An 11,705-nucleotide genomic window follows, 5' to 3' on the forward strand; every position below is an offset into this window, starting at 1 on the left:
CAGACTTCTGGATGTTAGAAGACAATTAATAATGCTCATGAATGAGACTAAAGGCAAGGAGGTGTGTTTTATAACTAAACATGTTAACAGCACCTCCACATTTATATCACAGTTTATTATATTGCACGTGTATTTCAGTAATAGGCTGTTTATTTCAGTATAGTGGTGTACACGAATTCAAATTTCCGAGGCCACAGGTGGCCACGTGGGCGTTATCCATAACCATAATCTATGTGATATTTCTAAACTATAATTTATCCAAGTACACATCAGTTAACCAAGTCAGTCGGTTCTTTTGCAATGAAAGACATAAACACTCATATCACCGGTTAGTTACCGCAGTGCCGGCTGTTTAATTCACAGGAGCGTATGCAAGTAACCATGGTAACCACGGACTCTGAGCGGCTGGCTCGACGCAGGTCAGACAACTTTTACATATATGATCTTAAAACAGGACACAGACACTGTAATTGCTGACCTCATATCAAGTGTGTATGTAGACTGAGTTTATGTTTGACGTTTGTTTTTATATCCAATCTTAACTCTCAAACATTTAAACAGCAGCTAGTCTGCTGCTGAGAGAATACAGACTCAAACCGATTGATCATTTCTTTTTAAAGTCATCTGGAAGCGCCACATTTTCACTCAGTCTTTTATTTACAGCACGATTTAAGTGTTTAAAACGGGGGAATGATGGAGGAATGTGTTGTAAATTAGCATGGTGCCTGGCATTGTCACGGGAGCATGCAGGTATTAATTTGGTGATTTATTAAATGTAGCCTATAAATGTTATTATACTTTATTCTAATCTGCTGCTAATTAGCAGTCTTAATTAGCAAGTCTTACGCTGATGGAAATGCAGATACCACAGAACACACAGCGTGAATCTGATCTGCGACAAATTGAAGCCTTCATCTCTTTTACAACAGTGTGGTCTCAGACTGGTATATTTTTATATTCTTTATGCTTTAGATTTTCGAGTCTCTGGAATAGTTGATAGTAATGAGGATAATTTTCTGTAAAAGAATATTGATATGACCTGTGAATTAGAGTCATAGATGACCGTTAGGTTAGTTTGATGCCAACACTTTCATGTCAGCTAGGAAACTCTGGGTTATGACAGTTGTGTACCAGGACCTGAGCTTTGTCGGTGGTATAACAGCTCAAGCGCTTATGAGGGGAACAGGTCTATCACATGCTTTGCTGTGAGTCTGGGCTGGGCAGACATCTCCGAAATCATCGAAGAACTTTTGCAAATAGGCTCTATCATGACAAACCGACCAGATATCTGAAGATTAAACCACTACATTCTCGGCTAAAAAAAATAAATAACAGTGCATTTGGTGAGACAAAAACAGGGTATTTCAAAGTACAGTTTAGTTAGTTTCCATATGCTGGTTGTTGGTGTGGAGAAATGCCCAAAAGAATGGCCACCAGGCCAAAGCAATGGCTTTGACTTGAACAGCGTTAACTCCGCCCCCTGAGTTTGATGGGTGAGGCTGACAGGTAAAACGAATTCATCAAGACAGCCACAGGGTCAGGACTGCCAAAATGAATTAAATAAATACATCATTAAGTAATTAATTAAGCGGTTCAATAATTAATTAAAATAAGAAATAAATAAATAATTCATCAAATTTGTCAAAAATTAATTAATCAAATATACAATTAAGCAATTGTTAATTAATGTGTCATTAATTAAATAAAATTTGAAATAAATAAAAAGTATGTATTTAATGTTTTAAATGAAATGAATGGGCATTTTATTAATTATTTAAATATTTCTTTAATTAATTACTTCAAATTTCAATTAATTATCGACATATTTAATTAATTATTTAATGGCGTATTTAATTCATTCATTTCGCCACTCCTGGCCCTCTATATACAGAGGGCCTGCAGTGTTTACAAACGCCCTTGCCACTATACGCATGCTCTGACCGGCTGTGATGCAGGGAGTTGAGAGATGACGAGGAGCGGTGCTGCTTCTTTCACTGTACATCACTGATAACATATCCGGCGCCGGTGGGCGGTGCGAAGCCTTGAAGATGCAGGCAGCCTGCGGATGCTGACCAAAGGATGTCAGGCGAGGAACTTCCGCAGGGTACGAGCGTTACTTTTGATATTTTTGGAGAAAACAATCCGCGGCAGCGCGCTGGATGCGTTGGAAGGGAAACTATGAGAACTAAAAGTCTCCTTTGTTAGCCAAGCCTCAGTGAATGAATGCGAGCGAGAATACAGACAACAATAGTTTATTGTTATTCTTCTTAGCAAAACGAGCAGGCCGTGCCTCCCAGCGTTTCGGTTCGAGGTCTTGTGCGCTTTAAGGACACTTCTACAAATTGTGCCCACTAACACATCTACTGAGAGAGACAAAGCAGCAACTGTGAAGCGTAAATACCCGCTGATCTGCTCAAGATCTGCTCAGACGTCTTTAATGGCTTACTGGCGCGTATGACACCCAGAGAGAGGTGATGTGCGATTTGGTGAAAGGTGTCACTTTTGATTAATAACCGAGGCCTTGCTTTTTCTGCAGGAGTCGGCTTTGTTTACAGGGCGGCCAGTAGGCTGAACACGGATCACAGGCCTTAAGTGAACACAGCAGTGCTGCTTCTAGCAGTGCGCATCCAGATCGATCACATTGTTTGTGCCGGTAGATGCTTTTCTCCCTGACGCTCTTCTTGTGGAGGCTCTACCGACATTTCTACATCATGTTCAGCTCTGACCGGCTCACAGTCCCGGATTACGTCAGCCGGCTGCAGAGAGGGAGGAGCGGCTCCGCATGCGACCCCAGGGCCATCTCTCCGGGGATCAATGCCGACGTCCAGGCGGTTTTGGACACGTCACTTCCCGCCCTGCGCTCCGCCATCAGTAGGCTGAAGTCATCCAGGGAAACATCGAATTCAGATGAGACCCGCAGAGCTATCGCGGAGATCTTCCAGCTGGTGGAGGAGGCCTGGGTTTTACCTACCGTGGGTCGTCAAGTGGCCGAGGAGATCTGCAACAGGATCCGGCTGCATGGAGGCCTGGAGCTGCTGCTTCAGCTCCAGCAGTCGCCTGCTGTGGAGATAACTTACGAGTCTGCAAAACTGCTGGAGCAGATACTGATCTCAGAGAACAGGTATGGTGTAACGGTGTGATGCGGTGCAGGACCGCAGTAGACTGTACTACATTGCAGTCTGTTTTTGTACTTAGACATAAAGTTTAAACACTGCTGCGGGTAGTGCAGTATTTGTGTTTGTGTGTCTCCATATTTGTCTGAGTATTCTAGTAATCACTTAGTAAATGATTATAAAATGTGATCTTTATTTACTGAATCTTTATTTAATGGGGTTAATGTGACTCTTGAGATTATTACTCTCCTTTCCACAAGCAAGCTGGCCAAGACTGGCAGCAGTACAGTTTCAGAAATGAGTGCTCAGCAAAAATACACAAAATAAGTGTAGTACATTTCCAAGTCATCAATTTAAACGTCAGCGTCTGGGGCCAGAACACAGGGGTGGTCAAATATTTGCAGCATGAAGAAGGTGAAGCTCAACACTTGTAGCATAAAGAACAACTTTACTGCTTGGCATCCACGATCCAGATGATTACTCTCCAGATCCAGATGAAGACTACAAGCCGAAACGCGTCAGTCAAGCGATAAAGTTCATTTTTATAGTACAAGTGTTGCTGGAGCGTCTCCATGCAGTTCGAAAGTAGATGAAGCTGTGCCAGACACCTCTGCTCTGTTTCTACAGCCTGAAGTAACTGATCAGTTATATTCACCTGGAATCGTATGAAGTTTTAGTTGAAGGAACTTCCTTGCAGGCATTATACAAATGCATATAACAACTCTGATATGACGAGGGAGCAACAAGTCTCTTTGTTGCCTCAATATACAGACAGCTGCTGAAAGTGAGGTGTAAAAGAGAGTGAGTCATCTATTATAATTCTTAAGCACTTATACTGAGATACTGATTCACAGCCCAGGACTGCAGTGATACGGTTCAGTGGTTTTGAGTTTGCATTTGAGAAGATCATCAGTTCGGTGTCGTCAGGATTTCAAACATGTTGTGCTGTAATGTACTAGCAGCTGATTGCAGCTGAAGGAGAGGCTGGGTCAGAGTATGTGCAGAGCAGTCCATCCACCTTGTTATCATCATTACAGTGAAAGGGTTCTTTCAACTGAACCCCAGGGCACACTTTTAGTTGCATTAACCAAGTTGTAAGTGATTCCCTTCTACCTGCATGTACTGAGATCTGTCTGCTGAATACTTTTAAAACCATGCAGCGTTTCTTATGTACACCTGTCACAGAAATAACATGTAATGTTGCAGTTTGAAACAACAAATTTTACTTAAACAGACGTCAAAAGCTATAATAGACTGAATTCACACTGACGTACACTACCAGTCAAAAGTTTGGACACAACTTCTCATTTTATTGTTTTTTCTTTGTTTTCATGACTATTTACATTGTAGATTCTCACTGAAGGAATCAAAACAATGAATGAATGAACACATATGGAATTATGTAGTAAACAAAAAAGTGTAAAATAACTGAAATCATGCTTTATAGTCTAGATTCTTCAAAATAGCCACCCTTTGCTTTGATTACTGCTTTGCACACTCTTGGCACTCTATTGATGAGCTTCATGAGGTAGTCACCTGAAATGATTTTCCAACAGTTGTGAAGGAGTTCCCAGAGATGCGGAGGATTTGTTGGCACTTTTGCCTTCTGTCTCATCCCTTTTGCTAGTCCATCTCATCCCAAACCATCTCGATTGGGTTTAGGTCAGGTGACTGTGGAGGCCAGGCCATCACTCTCCTTCTTGGTCAAATAGCCCTTACACAGCTTGGAGGTGTGTTTGAGGTCATTGGTCCAACTAAATGCAAACCGGATTGAATGGCATGTCACTACAGGATGCTGTGGAAGCCATGCTGGTTCGAATCCCCAACAGTGTCACCAGCAAAGCACCCCCACGCCATCACACCTCCTCCTCCTTGCTCCATGGTTTGAACCACGCATGTAGAAACCATCTGTTCACCTTTTCTGTGCCGCACAGAGACATGGCAGGTGGAACCAAAAATCTCAAAATTTGGACTCATCATATCAAAGCACAGATTTCCCCTGGTCTATTGTCCATTCATTGTGTTTCTTGCCTCAAACAAATCTCTTCTGCTTGTTGCTTTCCTTAGTAGTGGTTTCTTAGCAGCTATTTGATCGAAAAGGCCTGATTTCTGGCGGAACAGTTGATGTAGAGATGTGTCTGCTACTGGAACTCTGTCTGGAATTTATCTGGACTCTAATCTGAGGTGCTGTTAACTTTTTGAGGCTGGCGATGATGATGAATTTATCCTCAGCAGCAGAGGTGACTCTTGTTCTTCCTTTCCTTCATGTGAGCCAGTTTCGTTGTAGTGCTTGATGGTTTTTGCGACTGTACTTTGGGACACATTCAAAATTTTAGCAATTTTTCAGACTGGCTGACATTCAGTTCTTTAAACAATGAGAGACTGTCGTTTCTCTTTAGTTAACCGATTGGTTCATGCCATAATATAAATTCTAACAGTTGTCAAATATGGGTGTTAGCTGTGTAAATAAACTCTGATCAATTTTTCTGTTAATTAGTGATAAAGAATGTGGGATGGTGGGTATGAACTTCAATTTCTTGGCTGCTGAAGTGCTGTCACTCAGTCTCCCAGACCGTATGAAGTCTGTATTTAGTGTTTGTTACCATCTTCCAAATTTGTCTACAGGGATTACGTGGCTCGCATAGGTCTGGGGGTCATCCTCAACCTGACTCGTCAGCAGGAAGATGCTCAGCTGGCTCGGAGCGTCTCGGGCATCCTCGAGCACATGTTCAAACACACCGAGGAGACGTCTATCCACCTCATCACCAACGGCGCCCTGGACACCCTCCTCTTCTGGTGCCGAGGTACGGACCCCACTGTTCTGCGTCACTGTGCCGTGGCACTGGCTAACTGTGCGATGTATGGAGGCCACTGCTGCCAGCGCTGGATGATCGAGAAACGGGCAGCTGAGTGGCTCTTCCCACTGGCCTTTTCCAAAGAGGATGAACTCATTCGTTTCTATGCCTGTTTGGCTGTAACTGTGTTAGCTGCAAACAGAGAAATTGAGAAAGAGGTGGTGAAATCAGGGACCTTGGAGCTAGTGGAGCCATTCATCGCATCTCTGGATCCAGAGGACTTTGCCCGCAGTTTACTGGACAGTGCAGACAGCATGCAGGGAAGGACCGCATCTGACCTGCAGCAACTTTTGCCGTTACTGGATGGCACGAGAGTGGAGGGAAAGTGCATTGCAGCCTTTTACCTGTGTGTTGAGGCCAGCATCAAGTCCCGTCAGCGCAACACAAAGGTAAAACTGTCTCTCTTATTTAATGAGTTGGAAAGACATCAGATGCATAAAATAATAAATAATACTTCCAGTGGCTGACACATAGTATTTATTTTTTAGATTAATGAAGTGCATGGATTTTATAGATATTTGAATCAAAACTGATTATAAATTAATAAAATAAATTAACAATTCAACATATTCATTAAAACATTACTTAACAAATATTACTAACATCTAAATCCTCTACAGAGTTATCGTATCAAGGTCCCAAAATGTCTCAGACACAGCACCACTCAAGCCAAAGGGAAGATCCCAGCACTGCTCACCTGGGTGTATTTATAGCCCTCAGAAAAGCTTTAGAACATTTATGCAAGAAGAAACAAGACCTGAAGATCAGGATTAAACAAATGAAAGAGGAAAAATGCAACAAATTACAGAAATGTTGAAAGAAAATGAAGAGCAGAGAAAATGCAAGTTCCAAGACATGGAGAAAAAATGAAGGCCTGAAGTGATGTTCGACGAAGTTCTGAGAAGAAACACACAACTTTTAAGAGAGAAGGAGCAGAAGGAGCTTTTATGGAAGCAGCACATGAAGAGATGCAATCCAAGCTCCAAGCCACAGAGAAAGATAGACAAAGCACTGAGAAGAAATGCACCATTGCTGAACGAGAAGGAACAAAAGGAAGCAGTATACCAACAAATCGTGTGCAAGCTTCAAGTATCGGAGAAAAACAATGAAGATTTGCGTGTAATGTTTGAGGAGGACAAATCTCAGAAAGACATGAAGTCTTTACTTCAAGAACTACAGCAGAGACATGAGGCCTTACAAACAATCCATTAAAAAAAGAAGAACAAAAAAGGACGTGGAAGAGGAAAACAAAGAACTGCGAGAAAAACGTGAACAAAAGCAGGAAACCTTAGAAGAACTGGAGAGAAGGTGTAAGAAGGTGTAAGTGCAGCATGAAGAACTTTTCAGAGAGAAGACAGACCTCATAAAACAGAACAAAGATCTGCAGGAAGTGTGCCTGAAAAAGCAGAGAAAGCAGTTTAGGTTTTTCCACAAGAAGGGCTCTGCTGCTTCTTCAGTTCAGCCTGGACAAGAGTAGCCTCATCTTCCTCCTACAGAGGCAAAACCTGCAAACAAATTCAGTGTGCTTCAGGGTCTTATGCAATTTTAATGTTGTTAAGAAACATTACTGATTGAAATCACCATTTAGCAGTACTTAAGAAAAGCTGAATAACTGAGCTTTATTTAGCATGACTCCTTGTATTTAGCATGAGTCGACAGGTATAAGTTGAATAACAGTTCAAAACAACCTCACCTTAATTGGAAAGTAAAATTTGAGAAAATTCTCACGTTAATTATTTGCCTTTATTTTATGAAGAGATGTATGTTTTAGCGTTGACTGATTCTTTTAAGCCTTGTTGTTGTGGCAGGTGGCTATTTCACTTAAAATTGAAATATATTGTGGCTGATCCCCAATTTCTCCTTCCTTTTCAGATATTTCAAGAGATTGGTGCTGTGCAGAGCCTCAAAAGAATCGTCATGTACTCCAGCAATGCCACAGTCTGTGCCCTCGCTAAGCGGGCGCTGAGCATGATGGGAGAGGAAGTACCGAAACGAATCCTGTCAAGCGTGCCCAACTGGAAAACCTGTGAGGTGCAGACGTGGCTGCAGCAGATCGGCTTCAGCGCTTGCTGTGATCGTTTTCAGGTGAGCGACACATTATTCCTACAGAAAGATGAAATATCTATCCACACGTTCATCTCACAGCTCAGTTTAACAGCTGAACTGACATGGATGTGGTTTGGGTCTTAGGAGTGGTTTAGTGGAGAGAACGTTTTTAGGGTCAGTTTTGCCTTTTGCACCGAAGAATATCATTGGACTGCCAATTAGACTGCCCCCCACCTTGTACATTTTTAAAGTAAGGCTTAAAACTCATTTTCATTTCTTGGCTTTTATCCTAGAGTGAAAATTGTAGGTATTTAGGTACTTTATTGCCTCTAGTATATTTGTGATTCTTCAGATATACTTATTGAGGTGTGTGGGCAATGGTGTGTGCGTGTGGTGTATCTTTTATTATGTTGTGTAACCCTCATTTTCACGTACAGTGTGCTGGCCGACTTTGTTGTTGTAAACATGCTTTATAAATAAAATCAGACTAAACTGGCCTGATGTGTTTGGTGATGTTATTACGTAGGAACTCCAGGTGGATGGAGACCTTCTTCTGAACATCACAGATGAAGATTTGAGCTGTGATTTGAGCATGACTACCAACCTTACTCGCAAGAGGCAAGTGGTGAATAATATTTGAACCCGCGTTTATTTGTCTTGAAAAAAAAACAAACCCTCTAATTTGTCTGATCATCCAGGTTTTTGAGAGACTTGCGTGTGCTGAAGACTTACGCCAATTACTCCACATGTGACCCCAACAACATGGCCGACTGGTTAAGCGAGGTGGACCCCCGTTTTCGTCAGTACACCTACGGCCTAGTCCAGTCAGGCGTGGACCGTCACAACATCCAGAGCCTGACCGATAAGCAGCTCCAGCACGACTGCCACATTGAGAACGGCGTCCACAGAGCAAAGATACTGTCTGCCAGCCGCGGGCCCTTAAAACTGAGCCACACCGATGCACAGCCTTCAGGGCCTGACGTCTTCATCAGCTACAGACGAACCACGGGCTCACAGCTGGCCAGGTTAGAACTGGAGAAGATTTTGTGCAGAAGGTCATTTAGGATGAAGAGTGAGATCAGATAAGGTTAAAATTAAATCCTGCTCATCTTGTTTTGCTCCCAGCCTATTGAAGGTGCACCTGCAGGTTCGAGGATACAGCGTCTTCATAGATGTGGAGAAGCTGGAGGCTGGTAAATTTGAGGACAAACTCATTCAGAGTGTGCAGAGAGCACGTAACTTCATCCTGGTCCTGTCTGCCAGTGCACTCGACAAGTGTATGGGAGACACAGCCATGAAGGACTGGGTGCATAAGGTCAGTTTTCCATTTCCTGCACACGATGGTTGAAATGTCAGGGCTAATTATGTCTAATTTCTGCTGAAAAATGTCAGATCACTGCACCTCGAACTCTTCTCGAGATGTTCCACAGTAGTTCTGTTCATGAGGCAATTGGATTACATCAGATCAGATTTGTGAGCTTGCATTTAAAGTTTGTTCTGTGGAGTCATTTTTGGAGTGTTTTTGTATTTTCAGTGGAACACAACTCTCTTAAAACTCATGAATAGGTTTATAGTTCCATTTACACCCACTTAAATTCATGATGGCGGGTTTTAATAAAATATCATGACTAAAAACTGAATTAACGGAAATCCCACTCTGCCTAATATTATGCCATTAAATACCTCTGATTCAACAGGACATGGGACCCTTGGAGGGGTCCTGTGGTGTCTGCTCCCTGTGATTTGTGGGGTTGGACTTGCTCTAGGACATCCTATCCTTGGTTAGAGGTTAACCAAGCGTACATAGAGGTTCATAATAACATGGTTAGGATGTATGTTATTATGAGAACGCATGATTCTTGTGTCGGGCTCTTTGCCGTGTTGCTCACACTGTTCCTGAGCAGTGTTTGTGTTGTGGTAGGCAGTTTTACCCTTATGAGGGAAGCTGCTGCCATTGGGGAGTGAAATTCAGATAGATTATCTCCAATTCATTTGTTTCATCTTGCAGGAGATCGTCACGGCCCTGGCTGGTAAGAAGAACATAGTTCCTGTCACAGATAACTTTGCATGGCCTGACCCCATGTCCCTGCCAGAAGACATGAGAGCCATTCTCAACTTCAACGGCATCAAGTGAGTCCCTGCATACTGTGCTCCGATTGGACAGTGGACACAGTCCTGTTGTGATGTGCGGGGAAACTGTTTTCCCACCAGGTCTAAACCACAGCTGTTTGTTCCATTTGTACTGCATTTATTACAATCTCCCAATAGCACTCATATTTCTCTCATTAATATTTCAGTCACTTTAGTGCAGATGTGTAAAAATTCCAATTAGAGGGAACTGTTTTCCCTGAATCGACATCATCTAATGCCTGCTGACGTCTCTTCACATAGGTGGTCCCACGAATATCAGGAGGCTACGATCGAGAAGATCCTGCGCTTTCTGAAAGGACCCCAAGACCAAGTCGACCGCTCAGACGGCTCCAAAGAGCAGAAGAAATAAACTGAGATAAACACAGTCCGATTTCAGCTATAATAACTATCCATGATGCCAAAATTCCACATAACCTACAGTGAATAGTCTGGCAGCTTTCCCTGCTCTGACCTAATGCATGTGAAATGAATCCGGATGTTTAGATTACTTGCTGACCGGAATACCTGATATGCACACACTTAATTATTAACAATAAATAGAACTGATAAGGGGATTGTATATAAAAACTCTAAGCCTTTAATGTTAGTCAGTGCTGTATATGTGTAATCAGGTACAGTAAGCGCCTTCTGTATCTCAGGAAAATAACTGTGATAGACCAGCTGACATGGACACCCAGCAACATTATCACTGCTAACACATCAGTGTTCATCAAAGCTCCTCTATATGCAGTCGTCGTTTTTTTTAACCTGTGTACATCAAATGGACCAAAGCAGGTCTCTGACTTTACCAACATTTCTCCCGTTTTCATGTTTGTGTTGTGATAGAAGAAATCTTCCTCGGCAGACTTGATGATTTGTTTAGGATGAGTGACTACTGTGAGTTTAATCTAAGCCCCAAATTTAACCATAAACAAGTGAAATATGTGTAGCGGGAATAACTCCATGTAGCGTTAAACATACTGTTCTGTAATAAAAGTGGGTAAAAAGTACCTCAATATCTGTTCTGTTTTACGGTGTAATTGTGAATTACCACACTGTGTAATCCATTATTACTGCTGACATAAGACTTACTTCACCACAGTCTGTCCAATAGTTATATGTCTGCTTTTGAACTGAAAATGTATCATCCATCCATCTTCTGCTTATCCAGTCAGGGTTTTGGGAGTGGGTGGGCTGTTTCACCCAGCTGTCACAGGGTGAGAGGTACACCCTGGACAGGTGGCCAGGCTATCGCAGGTCTGACACACAGAGACAGATGATCATACCTACAGCCAGTTTAGAATGACCCATTAACCTAACCCCATGCGTGCCTTTGGACTGTGGGAGGAAGCTATAGTACCGGAGGGAATCCCCACAGACATTGGAGAACAGAGAGGCCCCAAACAGCCGGTGGATTCAAACCCAGGACAATCTTGCTGTGAGGCAACAGTGCTAACCACCACACCACTGTACTGCCCCAAAGTGTATCCTTGTTCAGAAAATAAATAAATAATTAAACACAGCAATCTGACACACCTGTCCTGTATTCATGAAGCATAAA

At 42.5% G+C, this 11,705-nt stretch overlaps 1 protein-coding gene across 3 annotated transcripts; it reads left to right on the forward strand.

The window, feature by feature from the left end:
• Positions 1-350: 350 nt before the first annotated feature.
• sarm1 (sterile alpha and TIR motif containing 1) lies at positions 351-11,675 on the forward strand. Of its 3 annotated transcripts, none has more exons than XM_026191999.1 (9): positions 351-419; positions 2,537-3,121; positions 5,739-6,357; positions 7,841-8,053; positions 8,541-8,632; positions 8,713-9,039; positions 9,140-9,329; positions 10,023-10,144; positions 10,406-11,675. In XM_026191999.1, the coding sequence occupies exons 2-9, from the start codon at positions 2,658-2,660 to the stop codon at positions 10,512-10,514; spliced, it is 2,136 nt and encodes a 711-aa protein (XP_026047784.1). In that variant the 5' UTR covers positions 351-419; positions 2,537-2,657; the 3' UTR covers positions 10,515-11,675. The 3 variants fall into 3 exon arrangements, with proteins under 3 accessions (XP_026047784.1, XP_026047785.1, XP_026047783.1); XM_026192000.1 differs by lacking the exon at positions 351-419 and adding an exon at positions 636-750; XM_026191998.1 differs by lacking the exon at positions 351-419 and adding an exon at positions 1,947-2,104.
• The last annotated feature ends 30 nt before the right edge of the window (positions 11,676-11,705 follow it).

This window comes from Astatotilapia calliptera, chromosome 14, assembly GCF_900246225.1.
Source record: "Astatotilapia calliptera chromosome 14, fAstCal1.2, whole genome shotgun sequence".
In the NCBI taxonomy this organism is placed as follows: Eukaryota; Metazoa; Chordata; class Actinopteri; order Cichliformes; family Cichlidae; genus Astatotilapia; species Astatotilapia calliptera.